Raw genomic sequence first — 23,303 nt, 5'->3', positions numbered from 1 at the left:
GCTTCCACAACTTCCCTGGACAACCTATTCCAGTGCCTCAACAACCTCACAGTAAAATTTCTTCTTAATATCTAATCTAAGTCTACCCTCTTTCAGCTTAAAACCTTAGCCCTCATCCTATCACTGTACTCCCTGACAAACCAACCCTCCCCAGCTTTACTGTAGGTCCCCTAAAAATACTGGAAGTTGCTATAAGGTCTCTCCAGAGCCTTCTCTTCTCTAGGCTGAACAATGCCAGGTCTTTTGGGCTGTCTCCATAGGGGCAGTGCTCCAGCCCTCTGATCATCTTCGTGGCCCTCCTTTGGGCTCACTCTAACTGATCCATGTCCTTTCTGTCCTCCAGAACTGAACACAGTACTCCAGGTGAGGTCTCACAAGATCAGAGTAGAGGGGCAGAATTATCTCCCTCGACCTGCTACTCAGATTCTGTGTTTCTGTTATTTCTTCCACCTACCTCCATTGTCAGCCACCTCCTCTCAGTCACTTATGTGCATACCTTTTTATATTAAAAGTCTGTTCTGGATCTGTAATTCAGCTTTCACATTTTCAGGCACCCACAACTGCCACTGGTATCAGCATGAACTGCAAACACCCAGGTTCCTCACAGGCTTGACTAGTTGTCTTCAACAACTTTTTAATCAGAAAAAATTTGAAGCTTCACTTAGTTATGCTACAGTACTTTCTACACTTCAGTTACAGATTAGCATGTTAAGAGATTCAACAAATAAGTAATGCTGAAAAACATATCATGCAGTGGCCTAAACTTGCCAGGAGAACAGATATCTTAAGTTATCCTCTTAAAACAAGATAACTCACCTCACATTAAATACAATGAAGAGCATACACAGCTAATCGAAGAGGGTGACATACCTGAATGACAGCACTAAACCAACATGTGTTGCCAACATTCTTTAATCCTACTGGACAGTTGTCTTGCCGTTTTCGATCATAAGGGTTTGGAGAGTCACTCCATACCTCTGGATGTGTCCTCTTTAAACTTGCTTTATTTTCTGCAATACTGGCTTCTAGAACTCTTTGGGAACAGAAGGGAGGGAAAGATGTGAGAAAAAGCAAAAACAAAGAAAGGCATAGTAAAACACCTTCAGTTACTAACAGATCTTCCTAATTACATCATTCCTTAACTCATTGTTGGCTGAACTTGGTTTTAAATTTATATGCAATAGTATGTCTTCGAAAGTAAGATGCTATTTTACTTTAAGTTATCTTAAAGCAATTCCATTAGCTTTTGGAGAACGGGATCAGCAAGTAAGTGCGTGATCAGCAAGTAAGTGTGTGAGAGCTCTAGCTATAAAAGCTAAGTCCGCAAGTCATCAATTAGTTAAGAACCAGACTCAAGTAGGGTGGACAACAAGAAATTTTAGGCAGCACTATTAGTGTAGTATTTTTATCTACAAATGTTTTTATTGTTACACAAAGCACAAAGTCACCAACATTTACTCTACTGACAAGGAAATCAAAGCTAGCTAGGCAGCTTTCAAAAATGGAAGATGATTTTTTAGTTTCCATTTTTGCAACTTACACGACTGTATTTACCACTTTACATAGTGAGTAATTACTTTATGAGCCATGAGAAGACATCTTTCCACATTTTTTAAAATCCCAACCCACATGTTAACTGGACACTTCAAGGACCACGCTCTTCACAGGAAACTATTCCTATGTTATATACACTGAATGTCCATAATTCATAAAGCTGATCTGTACAATGCTCCCAAAGTCAAGCTTCACTCAACACAGTATTTCTGTATCAGCACATATCCTTAGCCTGGTGATAAAGCACACCTTAAAGGTAATTTGTGGCAGCCACATAGTCTAAATAGAAAAATAGAGATGGATACATTCAGGTCATATAACAATGTCTCTAACTAATAAGCAAAGATGCCTAGAGTGTGCACCACTTATCCCCAAGTATCTCATCCAAGTATCATACAAAAAGTTGAGCTGCTATTGAATCACTATGTTTGCCAATCACAGGATTTCAGGAGCAGCATAACAAACTTTGAAGCAGTCTGTGCAGCCTTAGGGGTTCCCCATTCACTAGACTCGCTAACCAAAGATGGGCTGGTCTGTAAATGGAGTTACTAGACAAAGTTTCAACATCTTAAAAAAAAACCCCAAAGAAACAGGGGACCAAACCACAGGATATAACCCCTCGTTTCCCAACTGTACATTTTTGTTTAAAGCTCTGCTCCTGTCAAATAAGAAAAGGTATCTTGCAAGATAGAAAAGAACTACGAAGCATTATCTGAATTTACAGTAGATAACTGTTTTGGGAGATACACTAATTTGCTATTGCAACTTATTTTGAAAAAAATAGAAGTGTTCAGAAGTTGAGTCCATATGGTTTGAATGCAACTTTTGTATCAATATATTGTGGAAGAACCTAAAACTTGACCAATTTCTGATATTTAGATTTTGACATATAAACTCATAAACAGCATATCATCTTTTCAAAAGGCACCGAAAGGACAGGCTTATAATCCTGTAAGGCTTTCTGTTCTAACATCTCTTAATGCATGGAGATGGAACCTGATTCTTCAGTGGTAAAAGCCTCTTACACTAGATATGATAATGTTATCTTGCAAGAAAACCTCAAAACGTAAAGACACAGTCAAATTCATTTCCCTTCTCACTGATACAATTGTTCAAAAGTGTTAGAGGAGCAATGCACTTCTCCATAGAGTAAAAGTTAGTTGCTGGGGAAATTATAAATTAATTCAAAAGAAATGTCATACATATTTCAAATGATTTCTCATTCAGGTAGAATTGCCCAAACTCTTGTTTAAACTAAATTCAAGGGACCTTTAAAACTGATGGGAAGATTCTGACAGACTGGAAAAAATTAGAATGATGTTATAACAACACTACAGTACCTACTCCATACCACTTTTGTTTCAGGGAAATACAAAAACTTCCCCCCCCGCTCAAGAATATTTCAAGATATTTTAAGATTCAAGTGCAGAAAAATAAATACTCCCAAAGTGAAACAGTTTCCTGACCCCAAGGTATTATCATTTATCAACTTAATTACCGACTAAATTTTCTTCCTGTATTTGTTCGTATTTCTTTAGCAGGTTAGGGATTTCCTACTTGCTAGCTCCACCTCAAATCTGTTTCTATGTCTTAATAAAGTACACGATTCTCAAAGATTCATGATATTTTTCCTTATTTTCAGTCATAACATTATCTGTCCTCAGAGAGCACATACAATAGCTGCACACCCTACGTACCAAATTCATTTTCAGTCACAATAATAGCTGTGATGTGAAACAAAACTAAAGTGAGCACAGTAAACAGGAATCTAATAACCAGCTCAAAAGCTACAAAAATAACTGTGTTTACCAGCATAGCAAGTATAAGTCTAATGCTATAATGTTCACTACATTATATTCATACAGTCCTGACTTGGAAGACTACGACAAAGAATCTTACTCGCAGACTGCTTTCAATAAAGTGTACTAAATTTTTGGAAGGATGCTCAAGAATTTAGCAATTTTGATTACACCACCCAAACACCCTCTTTGTGACCCTCAGAGACCACAGCAGCAGTCACTAGCAACAAAGCCATAAGCTACATGCAGGGTATAGCATGTATTTAGCCCCATGAGATCAAAGGCTTCCCCACCTCCAAGTGTTGGAATCTTGTTGTAGGAAAACTCTGAAGTCAGGGTTAGTAAATACCAGCTTTGGCATGGGACTTGAAAACAGTGTTTAATTTCTCTCCATAACACGCTAAGAACTGCGGAACAGCTTTCCAGAGCTGCTTGCATGAGGCCAAATAATACCAGACAATGCAATAAGCCTCAGGCAATGTGAGCCCACAGCATAAAAGTTCAGCCACACCATTTTGAGGAAGCCCACCAAACATGCTGCAAAAAAGCCCACTCTGGCAGACTACTCAGCAAAAAGAACAAGGAAAGCTCTTCCTATTAGCACTGTCTTCTAGCTAAACATCAACGAACGTCTCTAATCCCACATCCTCCCCAGTTTCACCACTGATCTAAACACACAATGCTTCGCCACAGTCCCCAGCAGTTTCACTGACCACATTTAAAAAAAAGAAAAAAAAAGTCCAGGGGTTTTGGACATCCTTATGCACTTACAGTATGGGCTCTCATCTTAATATGGCTACTATCCTAGGCACAACACAGGCCAGTTAATTTTTCCTTTCAGTTGTCATCTTACTAACTTCCCTGGTGAAGCCCTATCTGGCCAGTCTCATCCTCCTTCAATTCATGAAAAGTAATATAATCAGGAGAAACTTTTTTGTATCAAGAAATACACTGACCACGCATATTTCCCTGGGAGATTTAAATAGAGAACAGTAAAAAAAAAGAAAAATACTTTAAACATGCCACATACAAAATGTTCAGTGTGGACACTTGGACATTTCAGCTGCACTCTTCTCAACAATCATATCTGCCCTCATTAAGTAGCACAAGGCTACTATATCCAGGAAGACAAATCCTACGTGCATTACATTAATTACAGAAATCAAGAAATTCCACAAATGCTCCCTTGGAAAATTTAACAAAATCATTGCAAATTAGGTTCCAAACTACTATGAATACCTTTGAAAAAGACATCTTCCACACCAAAGACTATTTAAATACACTTTAAATTTGCTTATTATGGACTTGATTTCTGCTTCTTATTTAACTTATAAAAAACAAAAGTAAAACACTGCAGCTTGACTTGTTTACAACCTGTGTTCCCCTTTTTGTTTTGAGAAGTCCCAACAGACACTGTGCTTTCTTTTGGAATGCCAACATTCTTCTGTAGGGTGTTAACTACAAATTGATTTTTTCATTTAAAAGAAAAAAAAAAAGTCTGAAGTCTTTAGCTTAGGGAAACTGATTGAGAAGTTCCGATGAAGAATTCTGAACTTCCTGTATTTGTACAACTCTGACATGATTTGCCATCAACTCAGAGTATATTTTAGTAGGTCACTGATTTAATCCAACACCCCAATGCTGCCAAAACCCCCTAGATTCTCACTCTTCCCTGACTCGATTCACAAGAGGAGTCCCATTTCTATTCCTTGTGCCATGACACACTGAATCTTTTACTGACTATCTTTTTTATTGCTTTGGGAAAGAAATTCATGCAACAAATGCTCCAAAGGCTACTATAGCAAGTACTGAAGATGTGGTACGGTGTGCAGGCCACATCCCTCTTGGTAGCAAGAAGCTCTTAATTTGGTACATGCTATTGTGTGTGATTATGCCATCAAATATACATCTCACCAGAACACCAATACATTTCTCTATATGTAACTGAACAGGTTGTCTACGTGCCCTTGTACATCGGGGCGGGGGGGGGAGGGGGGGGGCGCAGGGGGAAAGAATGCATATTTTGTTATCTTCTGCAACCAGAAAAAATACATCACAATTTAAGTAGAATGTATTTATAGTACTTAGTGATGGGCTAAGCAAATAAGACACAAAGGTCTTTTTAGTCCAAGAAGTGGAAAACAAATTCTACAGGAAAAAAAACAAGGCTTCAAGGCTCCCAAGAGTGAGCATAGAAGAAGAATCCAAAGCTTGGGAAAGGGAGGAAAAAAAAAAAAAAAAAAAGGAAAAAGATTTCTACTCCCAGAAATAGGACCATCTTTCTGAGTATCTGCCAGAATTACAGCTCCAATTACGACAATTTTGTCCTTCAAAAAGGAACACGCAAGAGTTGAATTTCTCAATCAAAACTGGACAGAACTCTCACTCTAACCATGTATACACTCATATACTGAGGCCTTAGAAAAAAAGCACCCCTTAAAAATCTTCAAATTATTGACAATATAAACTCCTCTCATCCCATCTTACTCTCCTAAAATAAGTTACCTTAAACTCTCATAAGATGGCTTTTATCACAAATGGGGAGAGGAAGGGTATGTTTATTCTCACAATTAGCACGTTTACTTTTCTAAAGAAAATTAGTGTAGATAAAGTAACATTCTCCATGTGCTCATAGTTGGACTTCCCTGATAAACCAATTAACTGCTAAATACAGTGAACCGAGGAAAAGAATTATTGTGGTGAATCTCCCCATGTAATTAATTTATTTTTACAAAATTAGTCTTTCACAAGGAGGTAGTACTTAACCTTGTAACACAAGGCTCAAATCACTGCCCCTTCCCCTAGAACAAGACCAGCAACAGATGAAAGAACCCAAACATCCCTCCCAAGGCCAGCCAGGGATGAAAAGAAAACAACATTCTTCCCATATAACCCTACACTCAGTCTTAGTTCAAGTCCCAAATATTTCAGAATTATATTTAAATTTTCATATAAACATACACATTGTACAAAAAGTCACTGTAAAATCTGATCAAAAGTTAACTTAAACTCTTATTACATCCAGCTTGAGAAAGTTAAGTTCATAAAACTTTAAACTAAGAAGTTAACTAAACACAAAGCCTTTAAATCCTATTTGTTTAATAGGTTAATAACATAGTTCAGCTAAAATACAGCAGCTCCTCTTAGTATACTCAAGTCATAGCATTACTATCCCCTTCCTCAATCTCAGCCTTAGCACAGAGGTAAGCAAATGTTACTGTAAAGCGAACACGGCAAGAAACAGAACAAAGAATTTATTAGCTTAATTATATTTTTCATTGCTGTTTACCTGATACACAGGAGAAACATTTAGTTTTAGATCCTACTTAAATATGACTGTAATCCTCTATCTCCATTCACTTCCTCAATATTTTAACAAACACATCAACATGAAACATACTATTAAACCCTAGCAAACACGTAACAGACTGTTTTCCAGTGTAGAACATACAATACATTAAAGCAACATCCTGAAGCCAGGCATATCAGTAGCACAAGTGAAAGTAAACAAGTTATTCTTTGTTAAATTAAAAGTTAAAAAAACAATACAGGCCAATCTCCAACTCTTTAATTTAATTTCTGCTTTATATAAGTTGTTCGTTTACCTGCTAATGGCTTGTTCCTCATCTGTTATTCCAGTCTCCCTGAATGCCCTGTTTGATTCCTCCAAACTCAAGGCAATTGCCCTCTGAAGATCATCTTTATCATCTCCAGTGAGATCAATCACATCTGAAAAGCAAAACTATCTTTCTCAAAATTAAAAGTGAAACAGAATGAAAGGCAAGTTTTACTGTAGAGGAGAGAGAGCCCATGTGGATTGCTGAGTGCCATTCCAGTCCATCCCTCCTGCACCCTTCCAACCACTAATCCTGCTAATGACTCTCTTTCACCTCCTAGCCAAATAAAAACCTTCAGCAGCTTGCTCTTCCCAAGAGACAATGGGCGATAGTCTTTCTTCCTCCTAACGATCTTAAAGCTTCACAAAGCTATAGGACAAATTTAGGAATCCATAGTTTCTGAAATAACCTCTTAAAGCAATATACTTAAATGTATTACTTCAGCTACCATAATCAATTGCATATGAACATATGAAGACAACCTTCTCTTCAAGAGGATATCTTATCCAAGCATCGGGTTTTTTCCCTCCTCATGGAGGAATACGTGCAGAGTTTTCCCAATACAACCCCAAATTCTGCTTCTGTGCACTAGAGAGCCAAATACTTTCATAAGGTTTCATAACACATGGGGGAGTTCCTTACGTAATTCTTTTCTATCCTGTTCATGCATTCCTTTTCTTAATGGATTTAAGTGCAATTTCTGTCTACTAGAAGTATCCCATCTCAACAGGATAATTAAGAAAAATACTGAAGTTGAAATGAGGATCCGTACTTAGACATATGGGAAATGCTGGATGACCTACTGACTGAATAATGAAGATGAAAACAACTTTACTTCTGCTTTCCTCTCCAGCTTCCATTATCTAAAGAATCAAATACTACCATCCTCTGTAACCCCCTCCCCATTTCCTGAGGGTAGTAACAGCACTTCCCCTCCTAAACAAGGAAAAATTTCTCTACTCGTATCACACCATGACACCAATCATCCCCACATTTGCCACAGCCACGCTTTCAGAGCAGACAGGTCCAACGATAATGTCTATCAACTGCACAAGACCTTCAGGAAAGCCAAGGTCATTGGTTATCACAATTTTGAGGGCCAAAAGCCTCTTTTTTTCCAAGTCATCCAGACAGAAAAGTGGAGAAAGCACAAAAGGAGACTTTTATGTGCAATATTAGACAGACATGCATGTGGAGCATTGGCTGGCTTCAGCCTCCTCCCTCAAAGGCCAAAGTTTACCCAAAGACGTAGAAAAGGGACTCCAGTCTGGTGTTTGGACAGTAGAAACTAAAAGACTCTCCTAGAGACAGATACAGGTTCAAAACCTGTGTTTGCTTACAGAGATGAGCAGCTTGCCTGCATCTCTCCTTCCAGAGGCCAGCTCAATCGCTCATACCCAAAGAGCTCCACCTAGTCTCTGAATTTTCTCCTGGATGGGCTGACTCACTGTAGGGATAGCTTCCTCTGTTTCCCAAAGTTTACTCGTCTGTGACATTTCTAATTGGATCAAAGTAAAACACTGTACTTTATGATACAAAAATCATTGCCATAGCTGTGTATGAACAGGAAATTGGATGACTTGTCCTCATGGAAAGCTGAAACTTAAGAGAAGTTGTAAAAGAAGTGTTTCTCTTAACACCAGTGTCTTCAAAAACTAGCTTTCAACTTAGCCCTTTCCGCCCCCAAACAAAGATGGTTGAATTTCTATTTTATTTCGTAAGCTTTTAAAGGAATCACTCTTGACTAGAAAGTAAACTGGACAACCTGTCATTACCTGGAATTATGGAAAACACACTATGACCACAAAACCAGCACCTCACAAACCCCACAATTTTATTCTTGTGTCTTTTATAGTCAGCTCAGATCACGCAGCATATCAGGATATTTTCAACTCAGATGCCTTAAATTCTCCTTCAGAAGTATTAAAGCAATTACAAGAACCACCAGCAGAAGTCTAGAAGTCCCACCCAAAGGAGTTTTGATATATGAGCTGCTATGCTGAAAAAACATATTTCAGGCTAAAATAATACCTGAACCTGGGTCACACGCAAGCATGGCTCTCTTCTACAGCTCAAGAGCAGAAGAAAGGTCAACAGCAATGAGAGGATCCCATGAATACCCACTGTACCTATTATGCTCTAATATGTGGTGCTTCATTTTCTACCCATTTGCAGGTAGTCACACACAAGCACCTCATCTCCACTGGAGACAAGTTGTTTTTCTCTAAGTAGTAATAGTGGTCAGAAATGAAGATGGATTAAACCTCAGAACAGCAGGCACACATACTGATGGAGAAAGATGGAATTACTCCAACCACCTGCTTACAGCAGGAAATATTCCTTTTGCTAGTCTCTAGTCAGATAAGAGCGATGAAATTCTTACACAACAACAAAGAAGAAAGTAAGTTCCTTTATATGGGGAGTGTTTTCCAGAGAAGATCACATAACTTGCAGTTAGGTTATCAGTTTAACAAAAGCTCCCATTGTTACACTAAAAAAAAAGGAAAAAACAAACCCCATCACACAAAAAACATGCTATCATGGTCAACTCCAACTCACACTTTCATTAAATTATTCAGCTGCTTTGCACCTCCCTAGCTCCTTAATCTTTATTAATATATACCACCACTCCATGTATTCATAAGTTTATTATAATTCATATTACCAGTGATTCCATCACTTTAATATTTAAACCTCAAATCTTTGACTTCCACTTGCTTTCAAGAAACAGTTTCCTTTCGCATGCATAGGTTTTGGACCAGACAATAAAAATGTTGTTTTCACATATATATTGTTCCTGATCTGCATAAGAAAAGACAACACAGTGAACACTGTCCGCCAGATACTATCACCACACGAGTGGTGCCATTTATTCATGTCATAGAATGTTTACCTAGCATAGCTTATGTCAGAAAAATACACTTCTAAATATCAGCTGATCCATGGTAACATACTCTGTGTAAAGTTTTTGTTTGTAGCAAATGTAAAATCAAAATGTTTAGGAGATTTAAGCTACTGTATTTTAACCCATTTGCAGTAATTGGAGCAGGCCCAAGGTCTTTTTCAGCACTTCAGCTAACCCAGTAACTCATTAAAGCTGCAACAGCTCACCCAAGACTTGAATCTTAAATCACAGGATTATAAAGAAGAAAACTCAATAGAAGTCATAACAGCAAGGGAACAATCGGAGACTAAACTCTTCTTTTTTAAAAAAAATTTATTTATCAGCTTGACTGTACATTTTGCAATCCTGTCAAGTTAGTTACAGATTATACACATACATATAGTACATGAAATTTATGCAGGTTTGGTGGAGTGGGAAGGTGTGTTTAAAAGTACCTTCATGTTTTGTCAACATGGGGATTTCCCTTTTTTTTAGCGAAAGGATATCAAAATTTCAAGCAGTTTTTCTACAACTATGACTACTTTGCCTTCTCTCTTAATCAAACCTATGACTGTTTATTTTACAGTAATTATTAGTGGAATTCATCCACAAAACTGATCTACTCAAGTTTCCCATGTGACCAACTGATTTCTGTGTTCAAGATCTGAGTTTGAAGACAAAAAAAAAAGCAGTCAACTTTTACGCAAAGTATTTATCAGACACACGAGTTTCCTGTGACAGGTTGAAGGATGCATTTCATAAAAGGCATTAAAAACAATGCCACTTATCCAATTTCATAGTACCAGACTTCAATTTACATATGGTGATTTTGCAAACCTTTTGTAAAACTTTAGATCTCAGTGGCTCGTCTTCATAGAGGTAATTTTTATTGTATGCCTCATGGCCTTAGAAAATGCAAACATTCTTAACTAAGCCATAGAATACTAAAGAAACAAAAAATTTTGCTTCTAAAAAGATTCTTAATGAACAATGAAGCTGCTCATCAAAAAAGGCTGGCTTAGGTCCTTCATAACATTTAGTCAAATGAAATTAATATGCAGAATTAATCAAGTGTTTTACTAAGAAATATATTTTTTGATTAAAATATTATAATATAATACTAAGTGCTTCTGGTACTTAAGATCCAGGGAGTTTGACATAGTCTGTAATTCTACAAAGAAATTTTAAGTCATACATTGAAATTCGTGACAAATGTGCTAATGTATACATTGTAAATGCACACACTATATATAGCAGCAGATCGATGGGTAGATAGATGGATAGATAGATATCTACCTTCTTTTCTAAAACAACTTCTTATCAATCTGTTTACATAGGAAGTTTCCACCATCATTTAAATAAATGGTTATAATTTGGAAATTGCCTAAGTCATTAAAATAATTACTGCATTATTGATTTGTTACTTATAGCAGGAAGAGGCAGAGAGTAGGAGCTTCAAAGTTAAGTAGGCTGGGAAACTTGGCATGAGAGACAGATCTGAAGTAGAAGTTGAACCCAGTGACAGGCAATAAACAACCAGTGACACGCCTGCTGGCACAAGGAGAGGAAAATTAAGGGGCAGGCCCGATGCATTCAGTAAACAGGTGCCAAGTATGGAAATTCAGCAAGACTCCAATTTCAACATATCAACAATATAAAAACGGGAAAAAAAAAAAGAAAAAGAAGTTGAGACTACATCAGTCTTGTTTACTACAAACAGAGCTAAGTAAGATCCTATATTTTACTGTCTATTCTGCAACATTAAACATCATGTTGGTCTTGAAAGTCCACTTGAAAAATTAATTTAATTGGCTGTATATGACAGTTTTGGTTAAAACTAGCTGTGGAAAGAACACAGAGCATCCCAACAGCCGCTTAGCGAACCCAAACTACTCTGCTGATGAAAGAGCCAGCAAACGTTAGCTACCAGTGTCTTACAGAACCTTCATCATCTTGGCTGCGTTTACACTGTGCTAGGATGCTAACACCTTAAACTGATGATTGTCACACTGATAGGGGAGGGAAGGAGAGAGGTAGTCATGGAACAGAGGATCAACTGAATCTTTGAGATGGAAGGAGGACCTCAAGATACAAGACTCCTGACATTTTGAAGCAGGGACTCTGCTACATGAAGCTGGATACACTCTCTGTGTGGAAATGACACAAATAATCCCTGAAATAGAAGGAAACATCATGAAGACACAGTGATATCCAAGTTACATAAATTGACAGAAGAAACTACTGTCAAATTCTACTCACAGAAACAAGAAAATGCACAAGAAAATGCACAGCTATACAACAAGGACTGACTAGGACTTGTGCCAAGAAGGATCTAGAACTTGCAGGTGATTCATGTTCCACCTGCAATTCACATGACAATGTTAAAGAAAATATGAAGCGTTCCACTGAGGCGTACTGTCAGAGTACTACATAGACATTCATGGACATTCACACATTTCTCTTAAGAGCTCAGCTGAAGTCTTGGTTATTGTTCTCAGTGCCACAGTTCCCCAAAAGGGAGAACCCTTTAGAGAAGGTCTAGAAGAGAGGAAGAAAAATTGACAATAGGCATAGAAAATGCATCCACAGACTTGGAAAGAATTTCGGCTGCTTAGTTTAGATCTCAGAAAGTCTGAGAAGACATTACGATACACCAGCATGCAACACTTCAGAGATAAAAGCAATAGAGTGTACTATAACCTCCACAGAGGATAACACGAAGAATAAAGGACTTAACTTGCAGAAAGTGGGATTTAGGCAAGACATTAGGAGTCTAAAAGTAAGGACAGTGAATAATCACAACCAATTACTGTATAAAATTTTCAGGTCTCTACAACAGAAGTTTTTTTAAGAAATGTTATATAAAGGTCACTCCAGGAGGGTCTGGGTGCAGTTAAATCTACCTCATTAGAAAGAGCTGACCTAATTACTCTTGAAACCTACACAAAAGCTCAATCTCTAGGAACATGAAAATACAAAAAGCCAGGTCCCTAGAAGCAAGGAAATCTTCAACCCTCAAGTTGGTGAGTGTGTGTCATGTTCTAGTTACATTGTATTGTGTCCTTATAAAAAGGCTTGAAATATCTTGTTTCAACTGTGGAATGTGCAATTGCAAAAGACTAATAATTTATTTTTTGTGAAAAAGAATTTCTAGTTTTCAAAAGAAGAGAGAGTATTTGTCTTGACAGCTATTTCACTGGAAGACAATTAAACTTCTAAAATAAATGTCCTCTCTTCATTCTGCTGCTTCCTTTAACCCTGGTTTCTGCTAGTTTCTCAAATGAGAAGGAAATCGATATATGCTTAGCAATACAACAGTTCTGTCGTGTAGCCACAGATGAAAAAACACTGAATTACTTCAAATGGGAAAAAAAGGTTTCTAGAGAAATCAATGAAGTAAAATTACTGGAAAGCACAACCAAGCTTCTTTTGATTTGCTTTAAGTGCAGTGCCTAGTATTTATGCTACTAAGCAGAAGACTTAAGCAATCTTAGATTAAAGGTGTTCTTTTGTACACTGTAAATCTAATGCTTAAGTACTTTCTGCTCACTAACAGACTACAGAAAGGGGAAAAAAAAAAAATCCAAGAGTATCACTAACTTTGCAAAGGCATCAGATAGGTCAAGTATGCATCACTCGACGTAAAAAAGCTACACTTGCAGGTGCTTGCATATGCCATTTTGAACAGGCAAGCATCATGAATAACACTGATTGTGCAAGTCAGCCTTTGCTTTTAAAGAAGAGTAAATTTTATGTATTTATGCAAACTCTTTATGCAGCCGCTGAACTGTTGCATTTGCTAATAAGAAAAAAACGGTTTCCTTACACCTTCCAAAATACAGAATTCAACTCTCAAACAGCTAAGTGACAGCTATCGTTATTAGAAAAGCCCGTGCACAATCCAGGCTAAGCCTTGATCATTAAGGCATACACATATTTTTTTACTTTACCCTTTGACTAAGTAACTGTTTCAAAGAAATTTAGTCAGTCAAGCCCACAGAATATATTTGATATACCTTTATGGAAGGTATACATCTGAAAGCCTTTGTAAGTGGCTGGAGGGTTTCTGTGGCATAAAAGACAGTTCTGATATTTATCTATAACTTCCTCTCATCCTAGTTTGGATGACTTAACTCGGCAGGACCATGAAGCTTGGTGACTCATAACATTTTAAGTTCCAAATGCACAGAGCTAGTTATGCAGTAAGGAACAGTAAGGGTGAGCTATAATTACCTTCATGTAATTACACCTACGTGGGACAGTAAACGGGAGTCAGATTTGAAAGGCAGGATACTGTCAGCAACTCAGCATCGTTACTGAGAAGTGCTAATAGTGTTCTTTGCAGAAAGGAACACTGATGGTTGGAGCTATCATTGCTGAATATGTTTTCCATCTATGTCCACCCTTCCATTCCCTTCTCCCAAGTCATCTGTTGTCTTTCACCATACTCTCTTACATAACAGCACTTACTAACAGTGGGCCCTGAAATTCATCCATTTTAAGAGTACTTCATTTTTTTAAATTCATGATCAAAATAGTTACAGGCAAGCAGATCACAACAGAAGTGTTGTAGGTTTCTGCAAGAAGCTGCCACTAGATCTCCAAGTGGGGAGGGGGAGGCGTGTGGCTCTATGGTCAGATTGGTCTAGACTTTTGTTCCACTGTAGGTGTTTAGTTCTTGCCCCATGAGTCCTCCAGTGTGAGGAAAAGCTAACCAAGACACCTTTACCTCATAACATGTTTTCAGTCTAACTAAGACAGCAAAGACTAGCAAACAACCCATCGTTGTTGCCAGTGAGGCTTTGACCAGACACTAAAGATGTAAAAAATAGATTTTAAAAAAACCCAAACCTCTGTCTGCTTTTTCCACAGCAGTTGCCACTTCTTGATTACTGACTTGTACTGCTATATAGCTGTAAAGAATCTTGATCTGCCTTCAGCCTTCCAGAACAGAGAAGAATCCTGAAATTCAGCTTGGAATGTGCAACTCAAGACTTACTTTTTCAGTTTGACCATCAGTTTGATGGGTAATGTAGACTTCACAGGCTTCACTCTCCCCTCTCATATCCCTGGTCACATCATATCTTCAATAAGGTTGTATAGCACAGTAAGTGGCAGCAAAACTAAACACATCAATTAATACGATTGCTAACAAATCTAATTAAACACAGACTGCAAGAGAATCCAGCTTACTATTCCACTGCTATAGTAGATCTTCAGTACTGGAGACTATGACAAGTGTCAAGTCTTGCAAACAGTCTCAATTTCCTCAATGTCAACTTTCTGACATTGCAAATTAACTACATGTGGGATTTCGTGTGTATTTTCTTTCTGAAGGGGAGAAGAAAAAAGAAACAAAAAAAAACAAAAATAACCCCCTCCCCCCAAAGCTTAGTGGGGGATAATCCAACTACCTATAATGCACTCAGTGCATTTTATATGGGGTTGTTAGTAACACCCAGGATTAAAATGTAGTTTTGAGATCTTACGCTTATGCTTTGAGAGTTTATGCTTATGTTGAGCATAAACTCATTTCAAATTAAAAAAAAATTAAAAATAGAAAAGTTAGAAAATGTTTACATCAAGATGTCAGAGACAAAAAGACAACTGTACACACAGTAAGGAGATCCAACTAAACTTTACAATGGCACCACTCCAACGTAAGTGAAATGAAGAGGGGGAAAATCCTCCTATAGGTGAATCTACATAATTTTACTCCTCTAATAAAAGCTACATAGACGTCCTGCATGTATGGTCAAAGGATCAATATATAATTAAAATAGTCTACATCCTTGTTTAGAATGTTGGAACATAAATACAGTATCAAGAAACTAAGGTTTTATAGAAATTAATCTGACTACAAAATTTCCTTTGCCTACTTCTTCTATGTTATTTCCCGCATTTATTTGTGGAACACGTTTAACATCTTTTCCTCCCATAGAAATGACTACACGCTTAAGCAAAGGAATAGAACCAACAAGGCTCAGAGAAATACAAGCTGTCGGATCTCCTGCATCAACTACATAAAATTGCTTAAAATTAAGTATATTTAATATTAATTTAAAATAACTGCTTTCTTACTACAAAATGCACCCCTTCTTGCCTCTCTCTTTGTGAAAGTCATCCCTGTCAGGGAGAAATTATGCTTAAAATGCTAAAGCTTAATATTCCTAAGACAGGCATCTAGAGGCTCCACTCTGATTTTATTTTGTTTTGACAAAAGAGTATCCAGCTTTTGCCTTAAATTAAATGACCTCAAAATGCTGTAATAGGAGGAAATAAAAAGGAAAAAAAGAATGAAAACCCCGTTATTTACTCTCTGATCACTACCATATGTACATGTAAAGGTAATGCTTAAGTATATCTAAAATTTAAAAAGTACACTGAAATAACGAAAGGAAGAATATGTAACAATCCAAAAATTGTTATGTAAGAATTATCAGCAGATTAACAGCCATCTCATAGTCACAGGCAAGCTTTTAGTTCCTTGTCTTTAAGTTTATGAAAAGAAAAAATACCTACTAGTGTCTGCCTGGCTGCCCACGCTGATGTATCTGTCATTTCCAGGAAGGGCTGTTTGATAGTAAGTTGCCTCCTCTAGCTGGGGAACTTTGGCATTCTTCGCAGTGAGGAAAGCCACAGCCAACTCCAGATTACCATTGCTGTCCTTTAAACATGAATAGAACAGGAAATTAAGAGTCCCCTCAGCCTTTTTAAATCTTTATTAACAGTGAAGGACAACAGAACAAGCAACTTAAAATATCAACGACATTTTCAGGTGAAATATTAAAAAGGAAAGTTTACAAACTTGACATGTTCTGCATAATTCGCTATTTTTAACTAAAATAAACACAAAACATCTTATAAAAATTTACTTAGGTAAAAATCCTCTTATTTCAGAAAAAAACTAGTTTTAGTCAACCCCTCAACAAGCACAATCAGCATACTCTCAGTTTTCAACAGCAGTCAGCTGAATTCTTCTGAAAAATCTACCACTTCATTTTTAAAGCCAGAAGTAACTGGCTTTTGAGGTGTAGTTGTGTACGTGACTTATTCTGACACAACAACTATATACATGTATATATATCTCATTTAAATTCACTGATTATTTTTTATCATCTATAAACAGCTAAAAAGATCTGCTTGAGAAAGACAAGACTTTTTTTATTTGATTTGATTTATACATATATTTGGGAAAACAGAATGCAAAAAGACCTGACATTCTCTACTTGCATCAAAGAACTATTCTGTGCTGCAAAAGAATTCATAAGTGTTTAAAAAAAAAACCAACAGTAAAACTATGGCAAATTAGCAAAGGGTGGCAAGTTCAAGAAGAGTTCTTGATTCTACATACTGAGCAGGACCTCCTGCCATCACAGAAAACTTAAATCCACCTTGACAAGAAAACAAGATTTAACTCATCAGGAGTTGAGCAGCTACAGTAGCACCACAGCACCACAAAACACTTGAGGCAGAAGGTAAAGGCAAGTCTCATCATTCCTGCATTACCATTTTTGAACAGCAGATTAATTTTTATGTCAGTACCAAAAGAAATCAAGAGTCCTTCTAAAATGAACAAGCCATCATTATTTGCTTTTTTCCCCCCTGAAATACATCTAAAAAGTGTTCAAACTGTGAATGGAAAGGAAGGAAAGGAAGATACATAAGAAAGGGTGAGCTTCATAGCTTTCACAGGCAGTTAAAAGATGTACACATTCAGCTACAAGTATGATACATTCAGCTACAAGTAAGATACATTCATCTTACCTTCAGTGCCTGTTGTAGTACCTGGATGTCATTGATACCAGTGATCTCCCTCAGTTGATTTAAAAATGTTTGCTGGTGCTAAAAACAAAAACAGATCATCACAATAAGAGCCAAATAACAACAAAGTCAATATACTTACAAGAGTATGCTTCTCTATTATAAACATTTAAAAGTATCACCATATAAGCTTTATGTGCCACAAAGAGGAATAACATTTGTTATTCACGTTTGTCTTGGATCCTGCAACTCAGGCACTTTTAATTCCCAAATGTAATGTTTTTCTGTGGTGCATTTTGGTGGAGTTTGGCTTTAAAACAAACAAACAAAACACCCACAAAAACCAGAAACCATAACCCCCAAAAATTGATGATATGGGAGGTTATGCAACATGGGCTTAAGGCACCTATATAAAGCCACAACTGGCCCTCTTAAATAAAACTTCATAGCATCAGTCTTCAAAAGCAGGACGAGAAATAGTTGACCGAATTCCTTCAACTCCCAATTACTCTCAATCCTACTATTTTCTTAACATACTCAATTGCCAGCAATTCCAACATCAAAACTAAGAGATTTATCTTTACTGATTATTTAGATGTTTTAACAGAAAGGCTATAAAAATATCCACATAAACCAAGAGTTTCTCAAGACTAAAGCAAAACTTAAGGAACTCACCTTAATCACCTTCCTAGACTAGCTGAATGCAGCTCTCTCAAATCACAACATAAGACAGTGTCTGTGACTGAATTTCAAGTAACACTTGGGAGTTAGAAAAGAGAAAGAGGATATTAGTCTATAAAATATTCAATAAATATGAATTTTGAGGCTTCCCTCCACCTCAAAAAAATTCTGTAGATATCACATCACAGACACAAAAAGCAGGCAGTAGCCTGGAAAAATTCTTGAACTCCAGCTAACCATTAAAACCGTTTTAAACATTAAAACCATGAAGAACCAGAGGACTGACCACTTTTCCACGCTAACATTCTTCCCTTTGGTAGATGGGAAAAGGAGAAAAGCTTGGTGGTATTTGCAAGAGGCTTTTCTATTTTATTGTTTGCCCACTACATCTTGAACTCAAAACAATAGTTTTATCTATAAAAGAGAAAAATTTGTTAAAGTACAAGGGTTTGTTTGTTAGACAAAAAGAATAATTCCTGTCAGCAACAAATAAACTTTCTCATGTTATTCTCCAAATTCAACTGAAAAAAACAACTCTAATTGTCTTGCAGCTACTTCTAAAATGCTTTTCTTTAGAATTAATTATTTGGAATCAAATATTCAAATACACTGCTTCTCTCCTTATCACAGCTTTGTATAGAAGAGGAAATTAAGAACTGCATGAATGATGAATTCAGCAGTGTGAAATTAACCTGGCAGGCACTGCTTCATGCCCTAATAAGTTGAAATAGAAGGCGTATAGTTCAGGATGTTTATGAATTACATACACAATCTTCCCTTCATTTATGATCCTAAGGGACATTGCTAACAATGCATCTTGCCTTCCTCCTCCTCCCCCCGCCCCTTTTTTTCAAAAAAATACCCTTAACTATTGGCACAAGAAAAGTGAAGTGATGCAGGAAAACAAACTCCCCCTCTATCCCCATCTCTCACCCCTCATTTGTTTACTCTGTGCATTTCATAGTACTGTACAAAGGCAGGACTTGTTTCCCCTATAAAGTTGGTTTCCTGCCCCTAGGTCTGAGTATTTGGGAAAAGTAATTACAAAAGAAGCAGGAGTAATTCGAGTGCAGTGCACAGCAGAAAAATGGATTTCTTATTGTACTTCCTACCAACGTGATGGTTAATAAAATGGAAAACAGTTTCACCATAAATTATTATAACAAGTTATAACAGATTTCTGTATTTTCCACAGTATATACAACACTTAGAAAGGCTGACTGAAGGATATTCATTGTTCACAGGGGTTCAGAAAAAACAGAAGAGACAGTTTACCAACAAACAATCTCTGAGCAGTTCAAAATATTGGTTGTTAATTTATAAGCACAGCTGCGACTTATAAACCTAGACATGTGTAGTTTATACCCAGATTTCAGTATTCTGGTGTAAAGATGTGGTTCGAGGCCCTCTTCCCGAGGACATATATACTTAACAGCTCAGACTCAGACAGAGATATGTTCCTTTCTCATCAAGAGATCATTTAAGTACCTAAAGACACTTCAGGGCACTCAATAACCATTTAGAAATTTTGGTACTGAGTGAACAACACAGAAAATCCATAAGCATAATAGTTACAAATTAAGCGGAAAATTAACTATTATCCTGAATACTTCAAACGGAGTAAACTGCTTTGGTGACATGAACACATGATTTAGACACTACTGTAATTTCAGGTAGACACTAATGGCAGCTTGTCCACATTTAATTGAGTTATTTCAAATCACACAGAAGTCAAAGAATGACTACACACTTCCCTCCTTAGAAGGAGGAGGAAAAAGATAAAAAAAAAAAAGCAACAAAAAAGGTAAAATTTCAGCGGTCTCCACCTGATCAATGCGTTCTCCTAATACTTGCTAGCTAATAGACCACTAGGTCTTCAGAAACAATTCTGAAAGCGTGTAGGGTAGCTTAAAACTCCTTAATGCAGTATTAGATTGGGGGCCTTCTCTTCCATGCATTCACTGCTCTCCCCTCTCAAATCTGACATACCTGCATCATCTGTACTGTGCGCAGACCGTTATTGCGACTGCGATTTTAACTCTGCCATTATTCTCCTTTACTATTACATTGACAATAGGTTATCACACATGAAACTATTAATACAGGTAATTCTATTTGTTTTCATGACAAATGACAACAAACCCTTTCTTCATTCATCAATCAGAGAAGAAGAAATTTCTTTTTGCTTTTCTTTTCACTTAAGAAGTTTAAGGAATACAATCATACTCATATTCAGAGAGATGAGATTAAAGTTACATCAAGAATGAAGTAATTTAGTACATCTGCACTAGACTGCCAAAGTCAAAATGGGCAAAGCTTATTTGTTTTGAATTATACGCATATTCCTTCAGTATATGCTAGTGTGGCACATAAAATGATAAAAAACCCAGATTTTATTGTATTACTACCTCTAACTGAAGTTTGGAGATTAGTTTCTAATGCACCAGCTGAACAATTAAATCTCTACTGTATTATAACTTATATTTAATAGAAAACTTATGATGGACTTCCACACACAATGGGAGCCACCCTCCCTTACTTCTACTAATGCTACATCTGATTACATCTACCCTAGAAGATTTAATCTTCCTGGAGCTTGGGCTATCTTGAGTAGAAGTGACTGTAGCATGTAGACCCTCAACTGCCCACGAACACTAATATAGGTATTCTAAACAGTTATGATCATAATTCATTCAAAGGCTTGCCAAAAAAAAAACACAAAAAAGACCCCTCACATCACACTAAAGCAACCTAAAAAATTAAGAAATTGGCCTACAAGTATTTACAAACGTCGGAAGCATCTACAACAATACACTAATGTATGTTAACTAAACCTGATCAGCAAGGGAGATCTAGAACACAACTTGCACCCCTAACATAAACAAGCCGCTTCCTTTTTTCAACACAGCTCTTCCCCACTTCCCTATTTTTTTCCAAGCTTCCATTAGTAGAGGTTCAAATTCTGACTCACTACACTTTAGTTCAGCTTAATAAGCAAACTCTCTCTTAAAAATGCAGATCCAAAGAGATTATTCCAATAGAACCTGGTGCAACTACTGGTACAAAGAAACCCACTTCAGTTCCATCAGAGCTTTTCTGCCTACTTCCATTTGCCATCCTTTCCTCCAACTCACATGACATATTCTATTGTTTATGTATAACGCAGATTCTCCAATTTAGTGAGTCAATGCTCCACATGTATCTGCAGAATGCACCACCAAATGTGTTACATTATACATGCACACAAATATATAACACATACATAAACATAATCCATATAGCTTGAATTGCAACCCAACACCACAAAGGCTCTAGTTTGTCACACCAGACTCTGCAGATGCAAGTACTGCAGAGCAACCCAAGTCCCTTGTCAGGCAAAGGAGATGGTCCGCTGATGCTACAAGCTGCCCTGAGATTCAGCTGCTCACACCCCTCAGTCCCACCACATCACACAGAAATTCATTCCCCAGAGCTTTCATGCACAAGCTATTCCCAGGCTTCCCCCTTCCTCTGACTCCCAGAGGTATGTGGTATGTATCTCCAGGCTTTCAGCTCTTGGAAGATTTTAACTAACAGGAAGCGCTCCCATTTTCCTGGATGGAAGCCAAATTTGTATATTAGGAATGCAGGTCCTTATTTCCAATTTTTTCCTTTTGCAGCCACCCCTCCCTCTCAGGAAATGCCCAATTAAGATTATCTGGTTTGTAAGCTCACACAATAGCATATTCAGTAGCTGTGCCAGCACCAATGAAGCAGAAGAAGATTTACACTGTTATCTGCTTAGGGAGGTGCTGTGCCCAAATAGTTCCATGACAGCACTGTAAACTCTGATAAGTTATCAAAATCAGACCAAAAAGCTCAATTACACAAACATTTTCTTGGATAAGGTAAATCTTATAAATTGGCTAATTCTGAATTCTACTGCAGATAAATTCGGGGGGGGAAAAATAGTCTGTTTATTTTCTCATCTCTGTAGCTTCTGAAGCAGCACATGTGTAAGCTTTAGCTTTATTGATGGCAGCATCCAAATATTTGTATTTGCAACACAAGCACTTTCAAACTTACAAGACAAACCAATCCTCTTCAGTTTCCAAGCACAGAAAAAGTTGTATGTTTAGCAATAAATGAGATGGTCCAACCATTACTAGGAGAACACAAAGCCTACTGCCTCACTACACAGTTCATTTAAATAGTACATAGTGAAAATGAACTACGGGAATCTCTTCCTTCAAGGGATGAATACTTGTACTAGACAAAAACGAAATAGTGGAAGACACAGCATCTTCCCTCAGTTCCTCCACACAGAACTCACTTACTTTACTTTTCAGTGTAACATCAATTTATAAGAGCTATTTGTTAGAAGAAAACTAATATTCAATATTTTCTGCATGCTATTCAGGACAATTCGAACACAACCCAAGATGCTGAGGACCTGCTAATGGTACTGTTTGCAGACAAGTAGCTAATAAGCTAGTTTCCTCAAATAATGTTGCTGTATTGAGAATACTGAGAGATTACAGGAATGTAATCCTCTGTAAAAAGGCTTTCAGTTTCTACTACAAACGCAAAATAGGAAATGTACAAAGGAGGAGTACACTGAAGACCCTCAATTACTACTGTGAAAGTCATTTTATGCCACATTAATCATATCTCCCAGGAACACTTAAAAGGCCCCCATACACTGCTGAGCATTATGGCTTCCAGCAACATAGATACATTAACCATCGACTAAATATGCTGTTGGTCAACAGGCTAGTAAAACCTACCACCTTCCATGAAGATATTAGGTTGAAACACAGGGAAAACAGAGTTGACTCCAGAAGGTTTTGATGCATGGCTTTGCTCTTAACCATCTCTTTCCTCAAGATTTCTGTGCTTGTGTACAGAATAAGCATACATAAATGAACAGGTAAATTAAGAAGCCGATATATGTACGTATATATTTTTAAAAGCAGTATTTTCCTAGTGCAAAGACCAAGTTACATCTCTGCACTGGCTTTAAGG

The 23,303-nt window shown here is 37.1% G+C and overlaps 1 protein-coding gene across 3 annotated transcripts in view; it reads right to left on the bottom strand.

Moving 5' to 3' along the window:
- Window positions 1-23,303, bottom strand: part of USP25 (ubiquitin specific peptidase 25) — a 91,525-nt gene that overhangs the window by 53,783 nt on the left and 14,439 nt on the right. For all 3 annotated transcript variants that reach the window (XM_069870463.1, XM_069870472.1, XM_069870482.1), the window contains exons 2-5: window positions 17,622-17,699; window positions 16,377-16,521; window positions 6,959-7,082; window positions 871-1,033 (exon numbers count right to left, since the gene is read on the bottom strand). In XM_069870463.1, the coding sequence (XP_069726564.1) occupies window positions 871-1,033; window positions 6,959-7,082; window positions 16,377-16,521; window positions 17,622-17,699 (510 nt within the window). The remainder of the gene's footprint in view (window positions 1-870; window positions 1,034-6,958; window positions 7,083-16,376; window positions 16,522-17,621; window positions 17,700-23,303) is intronic.

This window comes from Phaenicophaeus curvirostris, chromosome 1 (genome assembly GCF_032191515.1).
Source record: "Phaenicophaeus curvirostris isolate KB17595 chromosome 1, BPBGC_Pcur_1.0, whole genome shotgun sequence".
Taxonomy (NCBI): domain Eukaryota; kingdom Metazoa; phylum Chordata; class Aves; order Cuculiformes; family Cuculidae; genus Phaenicophaeus; species Phaenicophaeus curvirostris.
Note: the sequence above shows the minus strand (reverse complement) of the source record. Positions and strands in the feature narration are given on the sequence as shown.